This window comes from Gossypium hirsutum, chromosome D05 (assembly GCF_007990345.1).
Source record: "Gossypium hirsutum isolate 1008001.06 chromosome D05, Gossypium_hirsutum_v2.1, whole genome shotgun sequence".
Taxonomy (NCBI): Eukaryota; Viridiplantae; Streptophyta; class Magnoliopsida; order Malvales; family Malvaceae; genus Gossypium; species Gossypium hirsutum.
Window position 1 is genome coordinate 11,748,228 of NC_053441.1, and position 22,839 is coordinate 11,771,066.

The window sequence follows — 22,839 nt, forward strand, 5'->3', positions numbered from 1 at the left end:
AACCTTGAACCCTAGGTTCTAGGTTCACGATTTAGAATTCGGGTTTAAGGTTTGGACTTTGTGTTTAAGGTTTTGGGGTTTAGGGTTCAATATTTAAGATAAAAAATTTACTAAAATTATATGTCAATGACATGAAAAAATTTGTTGAAATGTCATTAAATAATTAGAAGTGACCATGGATGATGCGGTGGAAGGGGTCAATAAAATAATTTCTCCTAAGATAATATTATTTTGTTTGGATTTGAAACATTACTTAAGTCAGTAATTTCACATTCCCAACTATGTCAAAACTTTGAAAGGTGTTAGTTCATTTGGCATGGGTATTGTTGTTAATGCAAGAGGACGAGGATTCGAATGCGTTGAAACGCATTATAAAAATTTTAAAAATTTAAATTAATAAAGGTAAATGCACTTTGGCCCCCCCTACAATATAAAATTTCAATTTAATCCTTTAGAAACTATAAAGATATAGACTAGTGAAATGGTGAAATTGCATTTTTACTCTCATAAAAATTATATTTTAATTTCACCCCCCTAAAAATATATTTTAGCTTCGCCCATGTATCTTCTTATTTATGGGTGGGGGCTATGAATAATTCTAAACATTACATAAAAAAAACATATACAATTAAAATGTATAATGAAAATAATTTCGATACCATGCCTTCTTTAAATAATCTTACTTCTTTTTATAATAATGTGAAACTTTTGACAATTTAACTTTTATTTTTAACGAGAAAAATGATTTATGAAATTAATTTATTACATGAATGTGCAAAAGGTTATATTGTAAGTTTCAACTTTTATATAGTAAATAATAATAAAAAGGAAGTGACTTCTATAAAAATAAATTAATAAATCGTAGTTTTATAAACTGATTTATATTTTATGTTTATGTGAATTTGATGAGAATAATTTATTAAATAAAAAAATTTACTAAATTTGATGAGTATAAACTATTCTCATCACATAAACATAAAATGCGAATTAGTTTATACTTTTTTAAATAGCTTTACTTTAGGTAAAATATATTTACTTTAATAATAAAATAAAGAGCTTTTATGAGTAAAAATCATAAATTAAGAGCTTATTTAACTACAAAAATAGGTTGAGGGCTTGTTTATTAAATTAAAAAGTGAGTTGAAGGGGAATAAAAAGAAAATAATAAATAAGGAGGGCTTAAAAAGTAATTAGCCACGTTTCAACTTTAGTGCCGTCACACCCACAAGCGGCACCGATTACTTTCAAAATCTAAAATGGTAAATTTACATATCAGGTCCTTGAAACTTTAGATCATTACATTTTAGTCCTGTGCCGCCTCTGCCACAGGCACCTTTGGTGCCGCCTGTGGCATCCGATTTTTCACTATTCTATTTTTTTTGTATTATTTTGGTAAATAATAAAAAGTTAGTAATATTTTGGCATTTTTTTATTTTTTTATAATATTTTAGTAAAAATCCCTAACACAAAGGTTTTGGTAAGACTTTTACTACTATCATTTTTTCCATTATGAGTTTCATTAAGGGTTAATATACGAATCTAACCCCTAAATTATACCTTATTTCACAATATAGTACTTAAAAGAAATTTTCAATTAAGTGCATACAGTTTCAATTAGTCTAAAAGGCTACATCATCTATGTATACTGTTTATAAAAAAGAGTGATTGAGATTAAGTGTCCCTTTAATTCACTATGTAAATTGAGTTTACTTTTTCACAACACAGGCATTCTTTTTAGAAAATTATTTGGCAGTTATCTGGGTGTGAGCAGTTTTTTTTCTTTGACAGTTTCAATAACTTTTTTCTATTTTTTAAAAAATAAAAAACTTGATTTTTCTTCCATACCAATGATAAATAGTTGCAAGTTAGTTTCATATTTCATTTTTTAATAATTTTGTTTTAGGTTTTGATTATATCTGTTTTTTTATACAAAACTTAAAATTAATTATAGCAAGATAAATTTGTATTTTTAATATATTTATTTTTTACTAATTATCAAATAAAATGTTATTAAATTTGAATTTTTCTTATCAGGAATGAATTTGGTGCAAAAAAGGGCTAAATTGGAACAAAAAGCAAAGAGGAAGGCTTGATTGAAGATTGAAAGATGATTGGATAAAGATTGAAAGGTTGAAGATTTTTTTTAAGTGGTTGGATAAAGATTGAATGATTTTTGATATTGTTATAACTCTGTAATTAGTTTAAATTTGATTTTAAATTTTGAATTATTTAATGATAATATTTAAAATTATTTAACGATAATATTTAAAATTATTTAGTGATAATATTTAGTGATAATATTTAAAAAACAATCTAGCTAAATTTTAACACTAAAAGTGCATATAAATATCTAGTGACTACAACTAATTAAACGAAGTTTACATTTAGTATTTAATAAATTCTTTTTTTTTTCTCACTTCCTGCGTCACCCCTATTCGGTTCTTTCAATTTTTTTTCTTTAACTTTAAGCTTTTTGGTTTAATTATCTTCCAAGGCCCTTTCTCTTTCCACATTTCACAATTACACAAAACCATTTTCAAAGCATGATTTTTTTATGATTAACTAAATCCTTTTTAGCCTTAGCCCGGTCATCACTTCGACAAAGTAATCGTGAGATATAAACTCACACTAAAGACTTTGCAATTCAATATTCGTTATCTCTTCAGTATATGCGATAGTACAAATTATTCCCTCAAAGTTGATTCGATTTCAATTCAAAAAGTGCGCGTTGGGTTAGAATCGTTTAGCGTACAGTTGGGAAGTTAAGTCGGTGGTGTTGTATTCAAAATCCCAAGAACAAATTGGCGTGTTCAATTGGAAAAAGCTATTTGGATTCCATCAAGGGAGATAGTGATCGGATTTAAACGACCCACATGGTTGAGACTGTTAATTCGAGTTGGGCTTTTCAGATCGCAAGGTTGTCAAAGTCTTAAATTACGGGTACATGCCACATGATTAGAAATTTGACAAGGATCGATTTGCAGGTGATATCGGGATCGACTACAAGAGGAAGAGTTGGCGATTTGAGGGATCTTCAATTGCTATAACCAGCTTATCGATTGGAAAGGAAAATCTATTTCAAGGATCGATTCAATATTAGAGTACACCGAGGCTAAGGCTAAGCTTAAAAAATATTTTATTTATCCATTTATTGTATTTTCTTAATTTTTTTGTATTTTCGAATATATTTTTATTTTATTTAATTTCCGTATTTCCTTATTTTATTATCTTAATCAATTTAAAACCCTCATTTTTTATTTTTTTCAGCACTACTACGCACAACTCGTGGGAAAAACTGTGGCTGCGACAACGAATCTGGTTACAAAAAAAGGCGAAATTAGATAACCAGTCCCTATGGATTCGACCCTATTACTATATATTTCAATTTATTGTTATATTTGTTTTAGGAATTTATATTTGATGGTTTCGACGCCCATCAAAATTTGGCGCCGTTGTCGGTGACTGGTAAAAATTTCTAATTTTTGTTTGTTTTCTTTATGACCAGGTCAGAATCGGGAACTCTAGCATTTGAACCAGAGATAGAAAAGTTGGCTCGAACACTTCGAAGAGGAGCTATTCGGCGCAGTAAACAACCATAACTTGATTTTGAAGAAGGATTTTACACTGAAGATATCTACTCATTCGAAGATTCAGACGAAATAACAGATTAAACTATATGCCAACTTACAGCTGCACCAGATGAGCAACAACCGCTATGCATAACTTATCCGGCAAGCGAAACACCGTTTGAGTTAAAGTTAGGATTAATATATTTATTGCCTACTTTTAGTGATTTGAAAAACGAGAACCCCCATACTCATCTAAAAGAGTTCCACATGGTTTGTCTAAGCATGGAACCAGAAGGAGTAACTGATGATCAAATAAAACTACGAGCTTTTCCTTTTTCATTAGCTGACTCTGCTAGAGAATGGTTGTTTTATTTACCTCCGGAGCTGTTAATACTTGGACTAATATGTCTCGATCATTTCTTGATAGGCTTTTCCTAGCAGTTCAAGCAGCCGAATTAAGGAGGAGTATAGTCGAAATACAACAAAAGGAACCAGAGTCACTCTATGAATATTGGGAGCAATACAAGAAGTTGTGTGCAAGTTGCCCACAACATGGCCTATCTGAACAGTCACTCTTATAGTATTTCTATGAAGGGTTACTCCTAATGGAAATGAAGATGATTGATCCTGTTAGTGGAAGGGCTTTTGTGAACATGACTCCCCAAAAAGCTAGGGAATTAATTTCGACTATGGTTGCAAATTCTCAACAGTATCGACCACCTATGGAACCTACGAGAAGGGTTCATGAGCTAAGTACTCCTTCCATAGTAAATAAGATTAATGAACTTACTAATGTGGTTAAAAATATGCTTGCAGGACAGACAAACCTAGCTCGGTTGTGCGGGATTTGTACTAAGCCTGATCATCCTACTGACTCGTGCCCGATTTTACTTGAAGACACAACTGCGCAAGTAGATGCCGTTGGGAACTTCCAAGGGCCTCCTCAAATGCGCTATGATCCACATTCGAACACGTACAATGCAGGGTAGAGGAACTACCCAAATCTAACCTATAGATCGAACCATCGATACAATCAACCGTATCAACCAAGACCACCTCCACTTCAACAGTATCAACCTCTAAAGTCATCTCTTGAAACCATAGTAGAAAGGTAAGTCGTTAGCACCAAAAAGTTCTAACAAAAGACTAAAGCGCATCTCCAAGAAATGGACCAGCAAATAAGTAAGTTAGCTCTTACGGTTAGTCGTTTAAAGAACCAAGGAAAATTACCATCTCAAACCGAGCCGAATCCACGTCCAAATGCAAGTGTTGTGACCATAAAGAATGAGAAAGATTCAAAACTAGTGCCTGGCATGAGTCGTGACCATGATGTTGAACAGGAAGCTAAACTAGGCAGCTCCTACTGAGCCGGCGCCTCATAAACCATTTGTTGTACTTCCCTCATACCCTGGAAGACTCGCCCAAGTTAAAAAGGAATGAGAGGAGAAAGAAATCCTTGAAACATTCCGTGTAACACCCCTAACCCTTATCCGTCACCGGAATATGGTTACGAAGTATTACCGAACTTTACAAATTAAATACGGATATTTCACAACCTTTGTTACACATATTAAGAATCAATCATATAACACTCATATTGTCCCTTAGATGGACCCTCAATGCCCAATATTCACCTTAGAAGTGAATCGGGACTAAACCGGGTACTGAGAGAATTTTTCTTAAAATCTCAAAATTTTTCTTAGAAGCAGGGGATACACGCCCGTGTGGCCCACCGTGTGGCTCACATGGCCAGGAGACACGCTCGTGTCTCTGCCCGTGTGGACAAAAATAGGTCATTTAAGGCCACTTTTCTCACCCATTTTGACATTAATATACACTCAACATTCACATACACCAATATATCCCAATCAAGTAATCAATACAAGCTAAAACGTGTTCTCAACATGACATAACATCACAGATATTTCAATTACTTATACTTACCTATTTAACTCATTTCATTGATTTGTCAAATTCTACTACTAATTACATACACATAAACATTTAAGATTCACAGCCACAATTCAAACTATTTCATTGCCAAACCAACCCTATACATGCCATATAAATCAAAATTTACATTGCAAAAACTACCGAATTAAACTGGATAGTGTAGCTTGATGTGTTGATCCGATCTCCCGATTACAAGTTAATATGTAGCAAAATATGAAAATCAGCTTCTTGAGGGTTCTTCAATGGTGTTTTTGGCTGAGAATTATGAAGAAATGTCTAGATATTCAATTAAATCCTATTTTTAACTATTAAATTTTATCTCATTTTCAATTTTACCCATTGTTCACACTAATTTCATGATTTTTCTACACTCTAGCCTATTATTTTAGGCTTATTTACCCTTCAAGTCCTTCATCATTTAATATTTTTGTTATTTCATCACTCTGACAAGTTTTGCATATTTTTCAATTTAGTCATTTTTAATTAATTAACAATCAAAACGTTAAAATTTTCTAACGAAATCTTAATACTAACTTAATGACACTCCGTAAATATTTATAAAAATACTTATGGCTCGATTTATAAAATCGAGGTCTCAATCCTAGTTTCCGAAACTACTTAACCTAATAAATTATTTTAAAACACAAATCACTAATTCAAAAATCTTTCAAAAATCACACTTAACTCATAAATAATGAATAATAAAATTTTCGAACTCACTCGCCGGATTTAATGGTCTCGAACCATTGTTTTTAACACCATTGAAAATTAGACTGTTACATTTCGAAATGTAAAAATTAATATTGCTCCACTTGATGCAATTAACTATAGCCCCCTTCCTAACTCATAGATAAGAAAATAATACACTTCACCATACTCAAACTCAGGTGTTCCTTGCATTAGTAAAATCCAACCACTGATAATCGTCCCGTAAGTCTACGGACATATAATTTTCCTTTTTAAAAAAAATTAATTATAGAAATTTGGTGTCTCGAACATTGTCAAGGTTAAGAGAAGCACTTAACGATTGAGGACAAGAGAAGAGCCTGTTACAAGCAAAAATTTATTGTCGTTGTCTTCGAAATTTGCGTAGATACATTAAATACACGGTGCTCAGATGCCAAAGGTTGTTCTTTCAAATCGTGGTATTATACCAATATAAATAAATGTTTATCCGTACTAATTGCTTGAGCTTTTGCTTGTTTTTAGTGTTGCGAAGATTATTTGAAAGGAGAGGACGGAGAGAATAAGCAGAAAGTGTGAGTTCAAATAAATTGAAGTAATCAAAATGGAAACGAATGAGTGACTATTTCGTATCTGACCTGGGTACAAAACCTTTTGTTTCTCATGTTTTTTCACTTTCAACAAAATGTTCTTTTTTTTTTCATATACATTCAAAGTTAGCCTTTTTTTTCTTCCCCAATGAAAGCCGCTTCCTTTGTGTAAAAGGACATCTGGGTTTTGTTTTAAAAGCAATTTTATGGAGGTTTGATTTTAGAAAGTTAGCTGGTAATGCTTGGTTTTTCTAAATCCTATTTTTTCTAAATGTTTCTGTTTAGGTTGTTTTCTATGCTTTGCTGTTTAGTTCAGAAGATTGGCGAACCTTGATTATTAAAAGAAAGGTGGTTGGGGGGGGGCTTGGTTGATATGCATTATCCTTTTTGGTTTAAAGAATGAACTTCAGTTGTACTTTGGAGGGAATTTTTTTAATGGTTTGTCGTTATGGGTTTTGTTTATGCAAAAGAAAAGAAGAAAAAAAAAACTGTGTTGTTATTAGGTAACTCTGGTTGTTTGTTTTTGTTGTTGTTGTTTTCTTGCATTTGCAGTCCAAACAAGCATGGCACTGGCATTTTTCTTTCTTCTTTTTATTTATTTTCTAATGCGTGTTGAAGTTTTGAAATACTGATTTCCATTTTCTTTTGTAAAATTTTGCAGGATTTGAAGTCTGTTTCTTGCTTGAAATCGAGACTTGAAAAAGGTGCTTCTTTCTTTTATTTACACCTTCAAATCTGAGCCCTCCCTCCCCTTTTTTTTTTGCTAGCTGTGAATTTTTCAACAGTCAAATCCATCTACCAGAAAACTGCTGGTTTACAACACATGCTTTGTTGTCATTCAGTGTGATTTGATTCTTTTGTATGGAAGCTTGCACAAGAGAATCACTGAGCAGAAAATTTTGTTCTGTTGCTGTAAAGAACTGACCAAGAAGAAAGGTGGGGAACTGAAAACTGAAAAGGCCAAGCAGGTTTTTTTTGTGTGTTGATTCACTTTTTGTGGGGGGTAGCTGTCGTTTTGCAGTTCATGTCAAACAGTAGTTTGATTCTCAATCCGTGCCTGATTTAAGGAAAGGGACTTAGTTTCTTGTTTTTGAGACAAAAGGGTAGCTAGACTTCATCAAATTTGCAAACACCAGTAGATTGATGCTAAATTTTCACTAGGTGAAACTACGAGGTCATTTAAGCGATTCTTGAGTTCACGTGAATCAGGGTGTCATCATAGATGCCGGTATCTCTCTGTTTCTCAGCAGAGCAGATTATCTGGAATGGAATAGTTAGCCATGTCGGTGGCACATGTCCCAGAATCCAACATGGTGGGGGTAGATCAATAATGCAAATTTTTTGTTTTGTTTGCGACTTTTAATCCATGTTTTCTTCTCTTTTTTTTTGGTTTCTGCAATGGTAGTTGGTACTAAAGTTTTTAAGAGTTGAATCTGTTGAAGTGAGGAAGTTCTGTCGAATTCTTTGTAGCAAATGACTGAAGAACAGAAGGGAAAGCAGGAGAAAACCAGCTTGGGTATGACAGAGAAAGTTGTAGTTGCTGTTAAGGCATCCAAAGAAATTCCTAAGACTGCTCTGGTGTGGGCATTGACTCATGTTGTTCAACCTGGAGACTGCATTACGTTGCTTGTTGTTCCTTCACATGGTTCAGGTACCATTTTTTGCTTTGTTGTTTTTGCTTCTACCTATGACATTTTTAGTATTGAACTACTGCTGATGGTAATACTGATGCCTTTTTTTTCTTTTCTTTTCTTTTTGGCTTTTAGAAATTTGATTGCATGTATTATTTATGAAATTTAGTGTTAAAACGGTTTGGTTGGCATTGTTATTATCAGGAATGGATTACTTGTTCTGGTCTCATAATTTATTACAGCAGGTTGCTTTAAACAAGTTCATTCAAGTTAATAATGATGGAATTTCCTGCATAATGTTGTTGTTCATCTTTGTATATTTTGGTTTTTGAGTGACTTTCTCGGAAATGTGAATTACTGGATGCAGACACTTTATCATCTGCCTGTAAAATTGTTCTATGAGTGTAGATTGTCTTCCAGATTTTGGTCTCCAGTTTGTGACATGTTGGATAATTCTTTTAATTTTCCTATTTTTTTAGTTTTCTCTAGTGTGTTACCTTTGTCGCATAGCAAAATGCTCAAGGCTTGGAAGAGTTAATAGTTAGAAATGTCCGAAAATCCCTCTAACTTAATTTTCTTCTACAATACCTGCCTGCTGGTTAAATGCCAAAATCCTCCAGGTAGAAAATGGGGTTTTCCAAGATTTTCTGGTGACTGCTCAAGCAGTAGCCGCAAATCTCAATCAGGATCAAGTTCAGAGCAGAAATCTGGTATCAGTGACTCCTGCTCGCAAATGATCCTCCAGCTCCATGATGTTTATGACCCTAACAAGGTAAATACCTGGCTCTGGGTGAATGATTATATCATTGTTTTATGTAAATGCTGTTGCCTGCTAAAGCTTTGTTTCTGAACTTCTTTGCACAGATTAATGTCAAGATAAAAATTGTTTCTGGATCACCATGTGGAGCAGTAGCTGTAGAGGCCAAGAGAGCCCAAGCTGGTTGGGTTGTACTGGACAAGTAATATCCTGTTTGCTCTGCCTTTTCTTCCTTTCTTTTCCTTTTGTATTTTATCTAGAAAGGTATATATTCACCCTCTCATTATCTCCATCTTTTGTCTTTGTTCTTGGATATCTTTTTTCAGGCAGCTCAAACACGAGGAAAAACGGTGCATGGAGGAGTTGCAATGCAACATAGTGATTATGAAGGGTTCTCAGGCAAAAGTGCTACGTCTTAACTTGGTTAGGTCACCTGAGAAGGAAGCTGAAGCTTCTTGTCAATTAAATCCTGATATGCAAGAAACATCTGTGAAACATTCCGATAACAAAAATGGATCATCTGATTCTAGTAGGGGTATAGAGGCTGTTGTCACTCCAACCAGCAGTCCAGAGCTTGGGACGCCATTTTCTGCTACTGAAGCAGGAACTTCTTCAGTGTCTAGCTCGGATCCAGGCACTTCGCCTTTTTGCACCTCAGAGAGGAATGCTGACTTGAAGAAAGGGGAATCAATAGTCATCAAGGAAAACCAGGACCTTGATGAATCTAGTTCAGAAGCTGAGAGTGAAAATTTATCGTTATCTTCAGTGAGTTTAAGGTATCAACCATGGATAACAGAATATCTTACTTCTCAACATCAATCCTCACAACGCCTAGAAGAACCTTCAACTCGAGCTTATGTCAGGGCTCAAGGTTCTACATCAAAAGCCTTACTGGAGAAATTTTCAAAACTTGATAGAGAAGCTGGAATAGGAATGTCAAGCTTTAAGAGTGATATTGGATTTAGTGGAAATGTAAGAGAAGCAGTTGCGTTATCCAGAAATTCCCCTCTTGGCCCTCCTCCATTGTGTTCAATATGTCAGCATAAGGCACCTATATTTGGAAAACCACCAAGGTGGTTTACCTATGCTGAGTTGGAGCTTGCAACTGGTGGATTTTCACAAGCTAATTTCTTGGCTGAGGGTGGGTTTGGATCTGTTCATAGAGGGGTACTCCCAGATGGACAGGCGATTGCAGTCAAGCAACACAAATTGGCTAGTTGTCAAGGAGATCATGAATTTTGCTCAGAAGTGGAAGTCCTCAGCTGTGCTCAGCACAGGAATGTTGTTATGCTGATTGGGTTTTGCATCGAGGATAGAAGGCGGCTGTTGGTTTATGAGTACATATGCAATGGTTCTCTAGATGCTCATCTATATGGTATTTCTTTCTGTTTAAGTAGATTAAAATATTTTATTCTGATCTTGTGCACCAGCGGCTGATATTATCATCTGTGAGCCCTTCAAAGACTTTGCTACAACAGCTATGAGACTTAAAGTTTGTCATCTTTGTTTATTGACATTGCATTTTCCCGGCTGTTCGGATTTGGTGATTGGACTTTGAAAAGGTGTTCCCATCTACCCTGGCTTGCTCCCTAACACAGATTGCAAGGGACAAGAAATGCAAAACTCAAAAGCATAGATAACTCAGTCACAGTTGTTACTATATGTTTCATTTGATGACAGTCTGAGTTTTTAGATAAAAAAATATTTATTATTCTTGAATAAGCTTATTTCTATCTAGGAACCATGGTTTTGATTGTACAATCATTTGATGTGTTTCAGGGCATCATCAGGAACCTTTAGAATGGTCTGCACGGCAAAAGATTGCTGTGGGAGCTGCTAGAGGTCTGAGATACCTTCATGAAGAATGCAGAGTTGGCTGCATTGTGCACCGTGACATGCGGCCGAACAACATTCTCATCACCCATGATTTTGAACCTTTGGTATGCAAACTTTTAACTCTTTTGTTGCTTGTGAATTTTGAATTTACATGCTGATCTTTTTTTATCGATTCTTGCATTGGCATAAGGTAGAATCCTTTCTTCTTTTAGGTGCTAGTAAATCATTTTTAATGCACCACAACAACTATGAAAACAAAGTGTTGGCATTTAATGCTTTGTTGGAATCAAACAACCGATATTATTAGTTCCAATACTATTACCTTCAGAATCTTAGATGGATACTAATAGAAGCCATAGTTTCCTCGTATAGTTGTGTGTGCAGGTATTGATTCGGTTTTATTTTTCTAGGTTGGTGATTTTGGCCTTGCAAGATGGCAGCCTGATGGTGATACTGGAGTGGAAACAAGAGTGATTGGAGCATTTGGGTATTCTTGAATGACAAATTTGTTCCTTTACAAGTTACCTAATGTATTCAAATGAAGAAATTAGTAATGGTTTATGGTGTGGTGTAGGTATTTGGCACCAGAATATGCTCAAAGCGGCCAAGTCACCGAAAAAGCTGATATTTATTCCTTTGGAGTGGTGTTAGTTGAACTAGTTACAGGGCGGAAAGCGGTGGACCTTAATAGGCCTAAGGGCCAGCAATGTCTAACTGAATGGGTATTTTCCTTTTCAAAAACTGTTGCTATATCTAGCTCTAATGATTATATATATATTCTCCTGTGTAACTTTAAGAATAATTTATAAAATAGATAGCACTAACATCTGCTGTATGTATGAAGGGCCAAACAATTCTTTCTGTTTCCTTTTTAATCTCATCTAGGTTGTAGATTTGTTGGTTTATTGTCACTTATTGCTTATTTCATCACTTGGAATAGGCTCGTCCACTTTTGGAAGAATATGCTATAGATGAATTGGTGGACCCAAGATTGGAGGATTGCTATTCCGAGCATGAAGTCTATTGTATGCTCCATGCCGCATCATTATGCATAAGGCAGGATCCTCATTCTAGGCCTCGCATGTCACAGGTAATGAGAAATCTTCTACACAAGGGTCTAATCTCTTTTACCATACATTTTTCACTTGCAGTGTACTAATTATATATAGATAGATCTTGGTAGCCTTAAAATCAGTAGGAAGGTGACACGTTTTTAAATCATCACCACATTGTTTTACTATCAGAGCTTTATTGAAAATGTTTATACAAATAAACACTTTTGGCTCTAATTTTATAGAATTTCTGGAGGTCTGTTTTCTGATTAAATATTGGGAATGAAAGACATGATAAAATGGTTACATGGTTTGCTTGATAATGACCTCTCAGATTTATACTTCAAAGTCACTACTAAATAGGTTACAGAATATTTTGCTGATTTGTGAAATGTTCTTTTGGAACAGGTGCTACGCATATTGGAAGGTGACATGCTTATGGACTCGAATTACTCATTGCCAAGATACGACATTGGGAACCGCAGTGGCCGGGTTTGTGCAGACCAAAAATATTACAGTGGATCCCTGGAAAATGAGGCATTAGAAGAGTTCAATGGGAAGCTCTACCTTGACGGGCTAAGGTCAGGAACCAGGAGGACTTCGTGCGCAGATCATCTGTAAAAGCCTACAGGGGGTTCTTTACACGCATGGTACGCATATCAATCTATCAATCTATACATATAATTTTGTGTAGTAGTAGTATTGGAAGCAAGGGGTAACTGGGTTCTTGTAATTCTTTTGTGGAAATGCTGATCTCCAAAGCTATGGTGAAATATTATATGCTTTTCTAATTAAACCAATGAAGCACCGCTTGAGAAATAGATGGTTATTTTCTTCCTTCTCTCTCTTTCTTTCACATGTCTGTTGGTATGGGATTTTTGTTTGATACTGCATTGCATGGGCAGGACAGTTCTTCCCAATCTTCATTGGTGAGCAAAGGTTAAAAAAAGATTCAATGTCTTTGACAGTCCATGGCAAAGACAGTGATTTTCCCAAAACTGATTTTTGTTAATCGAGAAGCTGTTTTCGCTGACAAATATGGTCTGAGCTTTTTGTCTTGCATTAAGAAACAAACAACCACACAGTGAAATGTCCTTATCTTCACCTGTAAATTTTCAAACTTTTAAAAAAAGAGTTGGTTTTTTTTTAAACATAAAACTTTCCCTGGCTTTTCATTTTTGGGTCATGATGACAATTCTGTAAGTTGCAGAGAACAGGTCATCAAGAAGTAGAGCCATTAAATTTCTGTCCCCGCTTTTGTTTTGTTTTTGGGTGCTTTGGCAGTAGGGTCAAGTCAATTTTTGTTCGTTGGCTTCTTGTCTTGACATCTATAACAGAACATTGATGATAATCAGTGTGCATATCCTTTTCCATCTTCAGGTCTGAATGTGAATGGAACATCCAAGTTCTGTCTTGTGAAAACTTGAAAGTGATATCTCCTAGAGAGATACTTCTGTTATGTCATAAATTTCAGTGTAGAGCAGTCTTTTTCTAAATAATGGTGCGTCTCAAATTGAATTTTAATTTCTGTAAATCTTGTTGGGTCGTGTATGTTCCAAACTTTGTGCATTAGGATGTTGCTCAAATGCAAGGACTTGTTTCAGTTTCCAATGTCAAAATGCTTTTCCAGAAATTGGACATGGATACGAGTATTATTATCTTTTAAATATATGAAAAATAGATTAATCTTTGTCGATTCTTATACGGATCATAGATCAATCTAAAGACATCCAACAAAGCTGGAAGTGGGCCGCATTGAGGCAATTGCCTCATGAATCCACCGCCGATGATTGGCTGGGGTTGGCACACGAGATCTCCATGGACGCCATCATGCTGAGAAAATGCTCACCTAAATTCCAAGATTTAATTGATTACATGTTAATATTTAAAATACATTATCGTCTCAATTCGCAAACACAATGATGCCTGCTTAGGCATTGGATTCTCTTCTTTCTGAATCCAACCTCCTTGCGCTATCCTTTTGGTTATGGCCACAATTAAAACGTTGTAGAGTCTCAATTTTTTTAAAAAGAAAATTGTTGCTATATTATTTGGGACTTGTAATATGAAATATTTTCATTTTTTTTATCAGTGAAATTTCAGATGGTATTTAAAGCTTTTTGTATGTTTATGTTTTCATTTATAAATACTACTATTATACAGCAAAAATGTGTGTCCCACTAAAAGACCTCTTTACGTACGCTCGTTGTTGGAGGTTTTTCTTCCTCTCTCCACGCTCCCATCTACCCAGCCACCATACACATTTTGTGCTCCGGCTACACAGGCCGACCATTTCAACCCCCCCTCAACGTATCCTCCTTTGTTGAAAAAGCTCTCAACAGTTTTCTCTAATTTTTAGAAATTTTTTCTATTGAAGAAACACTATGAAAGAACTCGTAGTCAAAATTCTGCGTGGCAAAATCGCAACCTTATTATTATTACTACTAAAATTTCACTACACCGTGAAAAAACTATTTGTATTTAAAAAAGAAATACAAATCAATGCTAAAAGAAATAAGAAAAGTTTTAAGTGAGTAATTATTTTATTAAGTAAAAAGAGTTAGATTTAAAAGGCTAATTTTTAAGTGAGTATTTGTTTTCTTATTGAAAACATTTTTGAACATGTTATTTTTTCACCAGAAACTCGATGGTTTGCAATATGACTTATATAGTCAAAATGCAAGAGAAACATAAAATTGCCACCTTTTTAAAATAATTTATTCTAAAACTAAATGAAAATAAATAAAATATTTGAAAACACATTGCGATAGATAGTGGATCCCAACAAAATTTATTACTTGTCACATACTGAATTACTCCACATTTCGAAATTATTTGTGTATTTATAATATATAATATACATCGTTAATAAATTATGTGACGTAATTAAAAGTTTTAAAAAATACAAAAAAATATCTTTATTGATATACAAAGTTTAGATTCATTGACAACATATTAACTAATACGTTATTAATAAATCAAATATGATTTTTTTTATAGATGTCGACACAACCTATACTATATTTAAATCCCACGCGGCTATTTTTTTATTATAAAAATCACCCTATCCAATTTGTCCGCTATTTTACTCATTTGACACAAAAAAATTAATATTTATAAAAATAACCTTAGTTCAAAAACATTCACCCAAATGACCTGAAATAAATAGTAAAATTGAGTTATGAGAAATAGATGACCGGCATCACTAATTTTTCTATTAAAAAAATAATTTTGGAGTTTTAGACACTAGATGGCCGACAACCATGTATTGTTTTTCAAAGAGAAAAAAATTTTGGGTGCAGGCACACTGATGGCCGGCACCCCTTTATCTGATTAAAAAAGTAAAATTTTTTAGGGGTGGTGATGCCGGCCAACAAAGGGCCAAAATCACTCAACAGAAAAGATTGGGAATATTGCAACATAAGTCCTCATTGTTTTCCCATCTTTTTTATTTCCTAAGTTTAATTACATATTTTATATTTTAAAACAATATTGAACTACTTATCATGTTTTTTAATTATTATTGTATCACTCACATTATTATTAAATTTAAAAATTAATTTAAAATATATTCAACTACATATTTTATAAAATTTAAAATTTTCATGATTCAATTTTCTCATCATATTTGAATTTTCATGATTTTTTTAAATTTTGTTTTTATTTTGTTAAATGTAACTTGATAGTTGTTAAACTCAAGTATAAATAATAAATTAAGCCTAAAAATTATATTTATTTTTAAATGTAATGGTAATTTTTTTGGAGGTGGTTTTGATACAAAGTTGTTAAAGTTATCTTACTTTAATATATTATTTAAGAACTTCAAACAAAGTATTTTAAAACTATTTATTAATTTTAATATTGAATTTTATAATTGTGAAAATATATTAAAATGCTAAATATAGTATCCAAAATAACAGTAATTGATACTAGACTAGTTAATTTTCAAATCAAAAGTAATTAATTTAAAATTAATCTAAATTTAATATGCACAATTAAATTATATTTTTTTGATAAATTAGAATATGCTTTAATGATTTTCATCTTTTATAATAATTCAAATAAACATTGCTAAATTATTATTATTTTTGTTTTAAAAAATAACGAGTAATATATTTATAAAATATGTAGTTCAATATATTTTAAATTAATTTTTAAATTTAATAACAATGTGAGTGATGCAATAATAATTAAAAAAACATGATAAGCAGTTCGATATTGCTTTAAAATATAAAATATGTAATTAAACTTGAGAAATAAAAAAAGATGGAAAAACAAGGAGGGGTTATATTGCAATATTCCCAATCTTTTTTGTTGGGTGATTTTGGCCCTTTATTGACTGGCACCACACCCCCCAAAAAAATTATCTTTTAATCAGATAAAGGGGTGTCGGCGATCAGTGTGCCAGCACCCCAATTTTTTTTAATAAAAAATACATGGGTGCCGGCCATCTAGTGTCAAAAACCTCAAAAATTATTTTTTAATAGAAAAAATAGTGGTGTTGGGCATCTATTTCCCATAATCCAATTTTACTGTTTATTTCATGTCATTTGAATGAAAATTTTTGAACTAAGGTCATTTTTATAAATATAAATTTTTTTGGGTAAAATAGGTAAAATAACCCAATTTCTGTAACAAATAAGTAAACCTAGAATGGCATGCCAATCATTTCTTGTTTAATAATTGAAGTAATGAGGGACATAGTTTCTGATCATCAACATTAAGATATCAACCTCGTGTCATGCATGATTCTATAATTTACTTCGAATTTTTTATTAAATTGTAAATGTTTGATAAGATAAATTGACGTTTTGGCTACATGTTATCAGCATATGTGACTTCCAATTTTTTACAAGGTCTAGTCACATCACCTCAATGTTGTTTGTTTCTTATACCATTTTCTGTTTATTTTTAAAATTTTAATTTTACGAGTATGTCACACCCACATTCATAGTAGGTTGCATATTTTTCTAGAAGATATACTATTTTGAAAAATTTTTATAATGAAAATTTTAATTTTGATTTAATCATATGTATTTTAAAAAAATAAATACATTAATTTATTTTAATATTAGATGAATATAACTATTTGTGTACACAATATAACACCATAAAACGATGCTATATCAATAATTGTATTAATAATTTTTGAAAATTTAATCAAATCAAAATTTCATGTATAAAATTACACAAAATTAAATTTCATATATAAAATTACAAGTTAAAGCAAAGTTCATGTATAATTTTGAGATTTATCCCTAATTTTAAAATAAATAAATAAAACACTTTTAAACGTAATTCTACAATTCTCATTCCATTAAATTAATTTATAAATTGCGAAAATGGTGCAATAAGAAAAACAAGAGGGGTAATTATGGAATTAATGCAAAAAGAAAGGATAATTTATGGGTCCCAATAAAAAAGAAAGAAATATACATTGAGTTGGACTAGTACTAATTACTGAAGTCTAAAAATCTGGAAATTTTGGCCTACAAAAAAGAAGACAAAAACATGAGTATATGACGTTGTCAAAGCTCCTCCACACGTGTGCAGTTGTAGCCTATTATTATTATGTTTTGGTTTGAATATTTTGTTGTTTGATTGTGCAGTGCTTTATAAAGTAACTTTATTAATCAGCCAAAAGCAGATTGAGGTTAACGAGGATGGGTCGCTCACTCTTCCCTTCTTTTCACCCAAACCGGCATTCTCTTCTTCATTCTCACTGTTGGAAAGTTGACAATCGTGTCCTCTTCCGCCACCCATCTGCATGTTTCAATTTTGATTTCAGATTATTATATGTTCATTCATTTTAAATAAGCATCAGGGGTGATGAGACCAAGATCCTATATATAAATTATTTAATTTTTCCTATGGAAAATCCCACCCTGGCTACTGGAAATACTCTTTTAAAGTAATCAAGTTGCTAAAATGCATGTCTATTATAGCTACTATAGCATCTTTCTTGTATTATGAGCTGGTGTTTCATTAATATAATCAATTTTTATGTGCTCAATGTCTTTTTTACCAGAGAAATACGGAATCTGGGTTTTCAATCATATGGCTGGAAATTATGGTATCTTATATCATTACTATACCTGAAATTGGTGACAAACTGGTGTAGGAAAATGGAAGTTTCAAGCCTGGCTAAGTCAAGTCCAGGGCACAACCTTTGTCCACCACCAAATGGAGTGAAGTTATAGCTGCTAAGTATGTCTTTTTCCTGCACATGATGGCGAGTCCCCCATAAGTCTTATTAGTTTAATTGCTAACAAGCAAACCATTAAAAAGAGAAAAAGAAAAAGAATTATTAGATGGTGTGCATTAATCCTTACTTGCCATCTCCATGGATTAAACTGATAAGGCCAATCATAATGATTTTCATCAAGATGGACTGATCTAAAATATGCAAAAAAGCACCATCCTTTTGGTATTAGATACCCTTTAATCTCAATGTCTTTCATGGCCTTTCTCATCACCCCTATTATTATGTTTCCCATCCTTAGTGCCTCTGTAATTACCTGTTTAAAACATATAATTAATGCAACTTAAATTAATTATCACAGCTAATAATATATGCTTAATATTAATCTCAATTTTATTGGTTTGAGTTACTTACATTTTGTGTAAAAGGTAATAATAAGTAATCACTCCAAATCAATGGCTCTCCATTTTGAGCTTTCAACCTTTTCAACTTCAAGTTCTCCTCCTAAGAAATTTTCACAGTTCATCAGAATAAAGTTAAATTATAATAATGATATGTCCAAACAATTATAATTAAATTAAAGTAAACATAATTTTATATATACATAAGTTAATTTTCTAGATATGTGGGTTTTGGGGTGGATTGCATTAGTTCAAGACCCACTAATTGAAATTATATAAGTAAAATCGATTAGAAAGGGCATGTTGCTTTCATGGAAAAACTATGTGTAGTGGGAACAAAACCCTGCCTAAATGGTCAAACAACTAGCTAGTGACCAAGCAAAACACTGTGGAAAAAGTTGAAATTAGTGAAGAAAAAACAAAGAAAAAGTTTTTGAACCTCACTAAGAAAATACTAATCTAGAGTCTTGTGACTGCAGCTTAATGCCCATGTGTCAAGTTAATCGTATTGGATTTCTTTTTTCTTTTATTTCTCAAGGAAAAGAAGTGATATGATACGTATTATGATATTTACATAATATATAGTTTGGTCTTGTGAATTTTCTTTGATAGCTATCATCAAAGCTTGACGTGATTTAACTTGATTTGTGAAATTAAAAAATTCATACCGTCAATTGATGTAACGCAGCGGGACAATCGGAAAGGTATTTGATGGCGAGAGTCATTAAAACAGGCACTGAATCTTCACCAGGGATCATCATATCAATCATGTTATCTGCTATTAGATCGTCGGTTAATAGTTCACTAGCGTCCTTGAGCAAAACATCAACCACATCTTTTGGAACCATTGAACTCATGCTTGAATCCCTTTTAGATTGGATGATTTTGTGTACAATCTTAACCATTCTCTTCTTTGCCTGAAAATTGGATAATAAAAATATTCGACACATGTCATAAGAAAAAAAAGAAAGGGTCTAGCAAAATTGTAATTGAACATGAAGCTTGCCTGCAATGATCGATAAAGTTGAGTTCCGGGTAGTTTTACAGGTAAAGACATAAGGCCTGAGATAAATTCTTGGAACTGTTTCTTGAGGATTTCCATTTCTTCACCTGGGTTCAAGCTAATCAATGCTTTCACCAGCACTTGAAAAGCAATCTGGAGACAAGGAAAGGGTGTTTTCCATTTTAACTTTTCAAAAGGATCGGCTATATGTAAAAACACAATCATTACAAACCAAATTTACCAGACAAAATGATTCATGCAAAATTATTCTAAACCCCATGATCTCAACTGGGTTGCTTTCACTTTCCAACATTAACATTTATTCAATTTAAACTTAAGTAGAAGCCACAGAATAATTGAAACTTCAATGATTCCTTTCACAAAAAGAATCCGAAACTTAGTTGATTCATTGAACTCTCAGTGACATCCAACGAGTATAAGATATCGTGTCAAAAAAAAAAGTGAAATAGAAGAGTTTGCGCGCACGTGTTTTAGTTTTGTCTGTGTCTGCTGCCTTTGTGTTTGGTTATGAAATTAATTAACTCTCTCAAACATAGAAATGAAGAAGAAGCCAGATATAGATACAAGAGCATACGGTGATATTTTGTTTTATCCTGTGTCTGGCTACAGGAACTCTTATCAAGAACAAAATTTATCCTAAACAACTTGGAAGGCAAACAAATTGGATGAGAACAAACTTCAATGAAAAAAAACAGGAATATTTTGCTTAATATTCACACTCAAAGAGAGGAAGAAAAGAGAAAGGAATATTTGAAGAGCACTAACAGTTTTGGTTTCATCTTGTATGAAAATGGGCGCATCATCTCTCCATTTATCCATTGCTTGTTGCACATAATTTTGCATGTCCCGAGTGATCTGACCTTTAAGGTGTGGAGACTTGAAGAAAGATCCTACAAGACCATGGATTTTCCTTTGCAAGCTTCCATTGATTAGAAGAATGGAGGATTTTCCCATCAACTCAGTTAAGGATTTCGGATAAAACGGTACGAAAGCCTTTGCATCACTTTGCAGAACGAATCGACTCACTTCTGCATCTGTTGAAACAATAGTTGGGGTCCCAAATATGTGTGACTTGAACACTTTGCCATACCTACATATAAAATACAAATTAAACCCAAATCACTAGCCATATTAATACTACATATTTAATGAAAAAGAACCCTAATCTCTTCTGCAACTATACTACTATATATAGTGTTTTTAATAAGATAAAAAGTAAAGAAGAAGAGAGAAATTGGTTACAAGCGGCGACGACAGTCCATGAAGCTCTCGGGGCGGTCAGAGTAAGCACAAGAAATGAAGTCGATGGTTTCGCCGAGAAAAGGCCATCCCAAGGTTCCTAGAGGAAGGTGGCATAAGTTTTTGGAACTTAAACTGCTAAACTTTGATTTGCTTTTGGTATAGAGAAATAGGATGGAAAGCGAAATGGCTGTCACAAACACAATAATCCACGTTAATGAGCTCATCATCTCCATCATGTATCGATGATTTTCTCCTTCCTTACTTTCCTTCCCGCACGCACGCTTGCCCCTCTCTCTTTTCCTTCGCTTATATACCCTTAATCATAGTGAAATATTCTTGTTTTTTTTTTCTTTTCTTTTTTCCTTTTATGTTTTGATGAAAAATAGGATATATATGCATGTGTTCGTGCACGCGTGTAAACGAAAAGCAAAATGAAAAAGAAAGCGAGTGAGAGCCAAAAGAGCATTGGAGCTATGAATCCAAGAGATTATTAATATTAAAAATTTAAAAACAACTGGTGATGAACATGCATGGATATAATTCTAATGCCAAACATGCATTATTATATATATAAGGTATCAGAGAAGGGACAGGGGTCGGTCGGATCGGGTTTATATTCGGGCTTTGGTTTTTGGACTAATTGTCGTGGTGGGTATACTTTTTGAGAGCATTTAAATTTTTTTCCATATCTGGTTTTAGACATAAAGTTCCAATGGTTGATGCTTTAGTTAAATACATACAATAGCTAAAAACATAATGTTGCCTAGGAAAACAGGATAAGGTAATTAATTTATGGAAGTTAAAAAGGTAAACTTTTCTTGGTAAAAGTAAAACTTAACTTTTAAATGCTAGGTTATAAAAAAACAATAACGTATCATTATATAAACTAAGGCATAAGTAATGGGAAAGTATGTTTGTATAGATAAAGAAGTACAAAGGGTATCGCACGGAATTGTGCATATTGAAATTGCCACTATTACCATTTTCAAAACGTACGGTGGCATGATTGTTAATCAGGAGAGGAAAGTATTTGGGATATCTATACAACAAGTCGAATTACAATGGAGTCGTATTTCCATAATTTGATTAAAACTGTTAGGTATAACATTTGGGAGAGTTTTGGTAAAATAATTGTTGTCGCCAAAGGTGAAAAAAAAGTAAATAAATAAATTTTGCGAAATTTTTTTTTAATAAATTAAATAAAAATAATACTCTGGTAAAAGAAAGTACATTAAAAAAAATAATCTTTACAATGGTAAAAGAAAGTACATTTATAAGAAGGGGGGGAATGAATGAAGTGACCCACATAAAGTAGTCCATGATTAATAGATGAGAGGCGTCCCCCCACATCTGCAGCAGCAGCTTATTAGCCTCGTGCATTCATGTGAGATTCAATGACTCCACTCGCCTTCTCTCCATCATCTCCTTCTTTATTTCTTTTCTCTATATTATATATGCATCATAATGAACACACACACACATATATATACATACATCATATATTGGTTCTCCTCTTTCTCTCAACTTTTGTTTTGTCCTTGACTCACTCTGCTCTCTCCAATGAAACAATTATCACCCAATCCTTTTATAATATATAATATAATACAAAAACCCTAGGCCAATATCTTTTGTTACTTTCATGCCCGTCCCTTTCTTATTTAATTCATATGGGGGATGTTAGTGGCCACATGCATGTGGCTACGTCTTTCTATTCTAAAAGTAGTTTTAAAATTATCCTATCTTTCCATTATATCCTAACAATGCCTTGCCAAGAGTGGTATCTCGTCATGTGACCACTTTCAATCTCACCAAGAGCATTACTTCACTAAAATTACGGATTCAAGAACTTGTAGGTAAGATGCTTCAAATTTTTCTTAAGGTTATTTTGCCAAAGACAA

At 33.1% G+C, this 22,839-nt stretch overlaps 2 protein-coding genes across 13 annotated transcripts; one reads left to right on the forward strand and one right to left on the reverse strand.

Moving 5' to 3' along the window:
- The first annotated feature begins 6,515 nt into the window (after window positions 1-6,515).
- On the forward strand, window positions 6,516-14,194 carry LOC107906112 (inactive protein kinase SELMODRAFT_444075). Of its 12 annotated transcripts, none has more exons than XM_041093744.1 (15): window positions 6,516-6,648; window positions 6,732-6,848; window positions 7,458-7,500; window positions 7,639-7,732; window positions 7,958-8,109; window positions 8,267-8,447; window positions 9,048-9,199; window positions 9,292-9,386; window positions 9,511-10,559; window positions 10,964-11,124; window positions 11,431-11,507; window positions 11,595-11,742; window positions 11,961-12,110; window positions 12,481-12,722; window positions 13,787-14,194. In XM_041093744.1, the coding sequence occupies exons 5-14, from the start codon at window positions 8,077-8,079 to the stop codon at window positions 12,691-12,693; spliced, it is 2,259 nt and encodes a 752-aa protein (XP_040949678.1). In that variant the 5' UTR covers window positions 6,516-6,648; window positions 6,732-6,848; window positions 7,458-7,500; window positions 7,639-7,732; window positions 7,958-8,076; the 3' UTR covers window positions 12,694-12,722; window positions 13,787-14,194. The 12 variants fall into 12 exon arrangements, with proteins under 12 accessions (XP_040949678.1, XP_040949677.1, XP_040949676.1 ...); XM_041093743.1 differs by lacking the exon at window positions 13,787-14,194 and adding an exon at window positions 13,453-13,762; XM_041093742.1 differs by lacking the exon at window positions 13,787-14,194 and having other exon boundaries at window positions 12,481-12,909.
- A 3,231-nt stretch (window positions 14,195-17,425) lies between these two features.
- Window positions 17,426-21,399, reverse strand: LOC107906110 (3-epi-6-deoxocathasterone 23-monooxygenase CYP90D1). The gene is made up of 8 exons (XM_016832972.2): window positions 20,942-21,399; window positions 20,465-20,789; window positions 19,682-19,831; window positions 19,344-19,592; window positions 18,689-18,778; window positions 18,405-18,590; window positions 18,168-18,292; window positions 17,426-17,835 (listed from the first exon to the last, which is right to left on the reverse strand). Exons 1-8 carry the CDS (start codon window positions 21,175-21,177, stop codon window positions 17,745-17,747), a joined length of 1,452 nt encoding a protein of 483 aa, XP_016688461.2. The 5' UTR covers window positions 21,178-21,399; the 3' UTR covers window positions 17,426-17,744.
- Window positions 21,400-22,839: the final 1,440 nt, after the last annotated feature.

Bases quoted from the DNA above. Each gene is read 5' to 3' on its own strand.
- LOC107906112 (XM_041093744.1), top strand. From the start codon at position 8,077: ATGTCGGTGGCACATGTCCCAGAATCCAACATG. The intron at 9,387-9,510 runs GTAATATCCTGT...ATCTTTTTTCAG, and splicing joins GGTTGGGTTGTACTGGACAA to GCAGCTCAAACACGAGGAAA. The intron at 11,508-11,594 runs GTATTCTTGAAT...GGTGTGGTGTAG, and splicing joins AGAGTGATTGGAGCATTTGG to GTATTTGGCACCAGAATATG.
- LOC107906110 (XM_016832972.2), bottom strand. From the start codon at position 21,177: ATGATGGAGATGATGAGCTCATTAACGTGGATTATTGTGTTTGTGACA. The intron at 18,591-18,688 runs GTAAGTAACTCA...TGTTTTAAACAG, and splicing joins TATTACCTTTTACACAAAAT to GTAATTACAGAGGCACTAAG. The intron at 17,836-18,167 runs GTATAGTAATGA...TGAAACATGCAG, and splicing joins CAGTTTGTCACCAATTTCAG to ATGGGTGGCGGAAGAGGACA.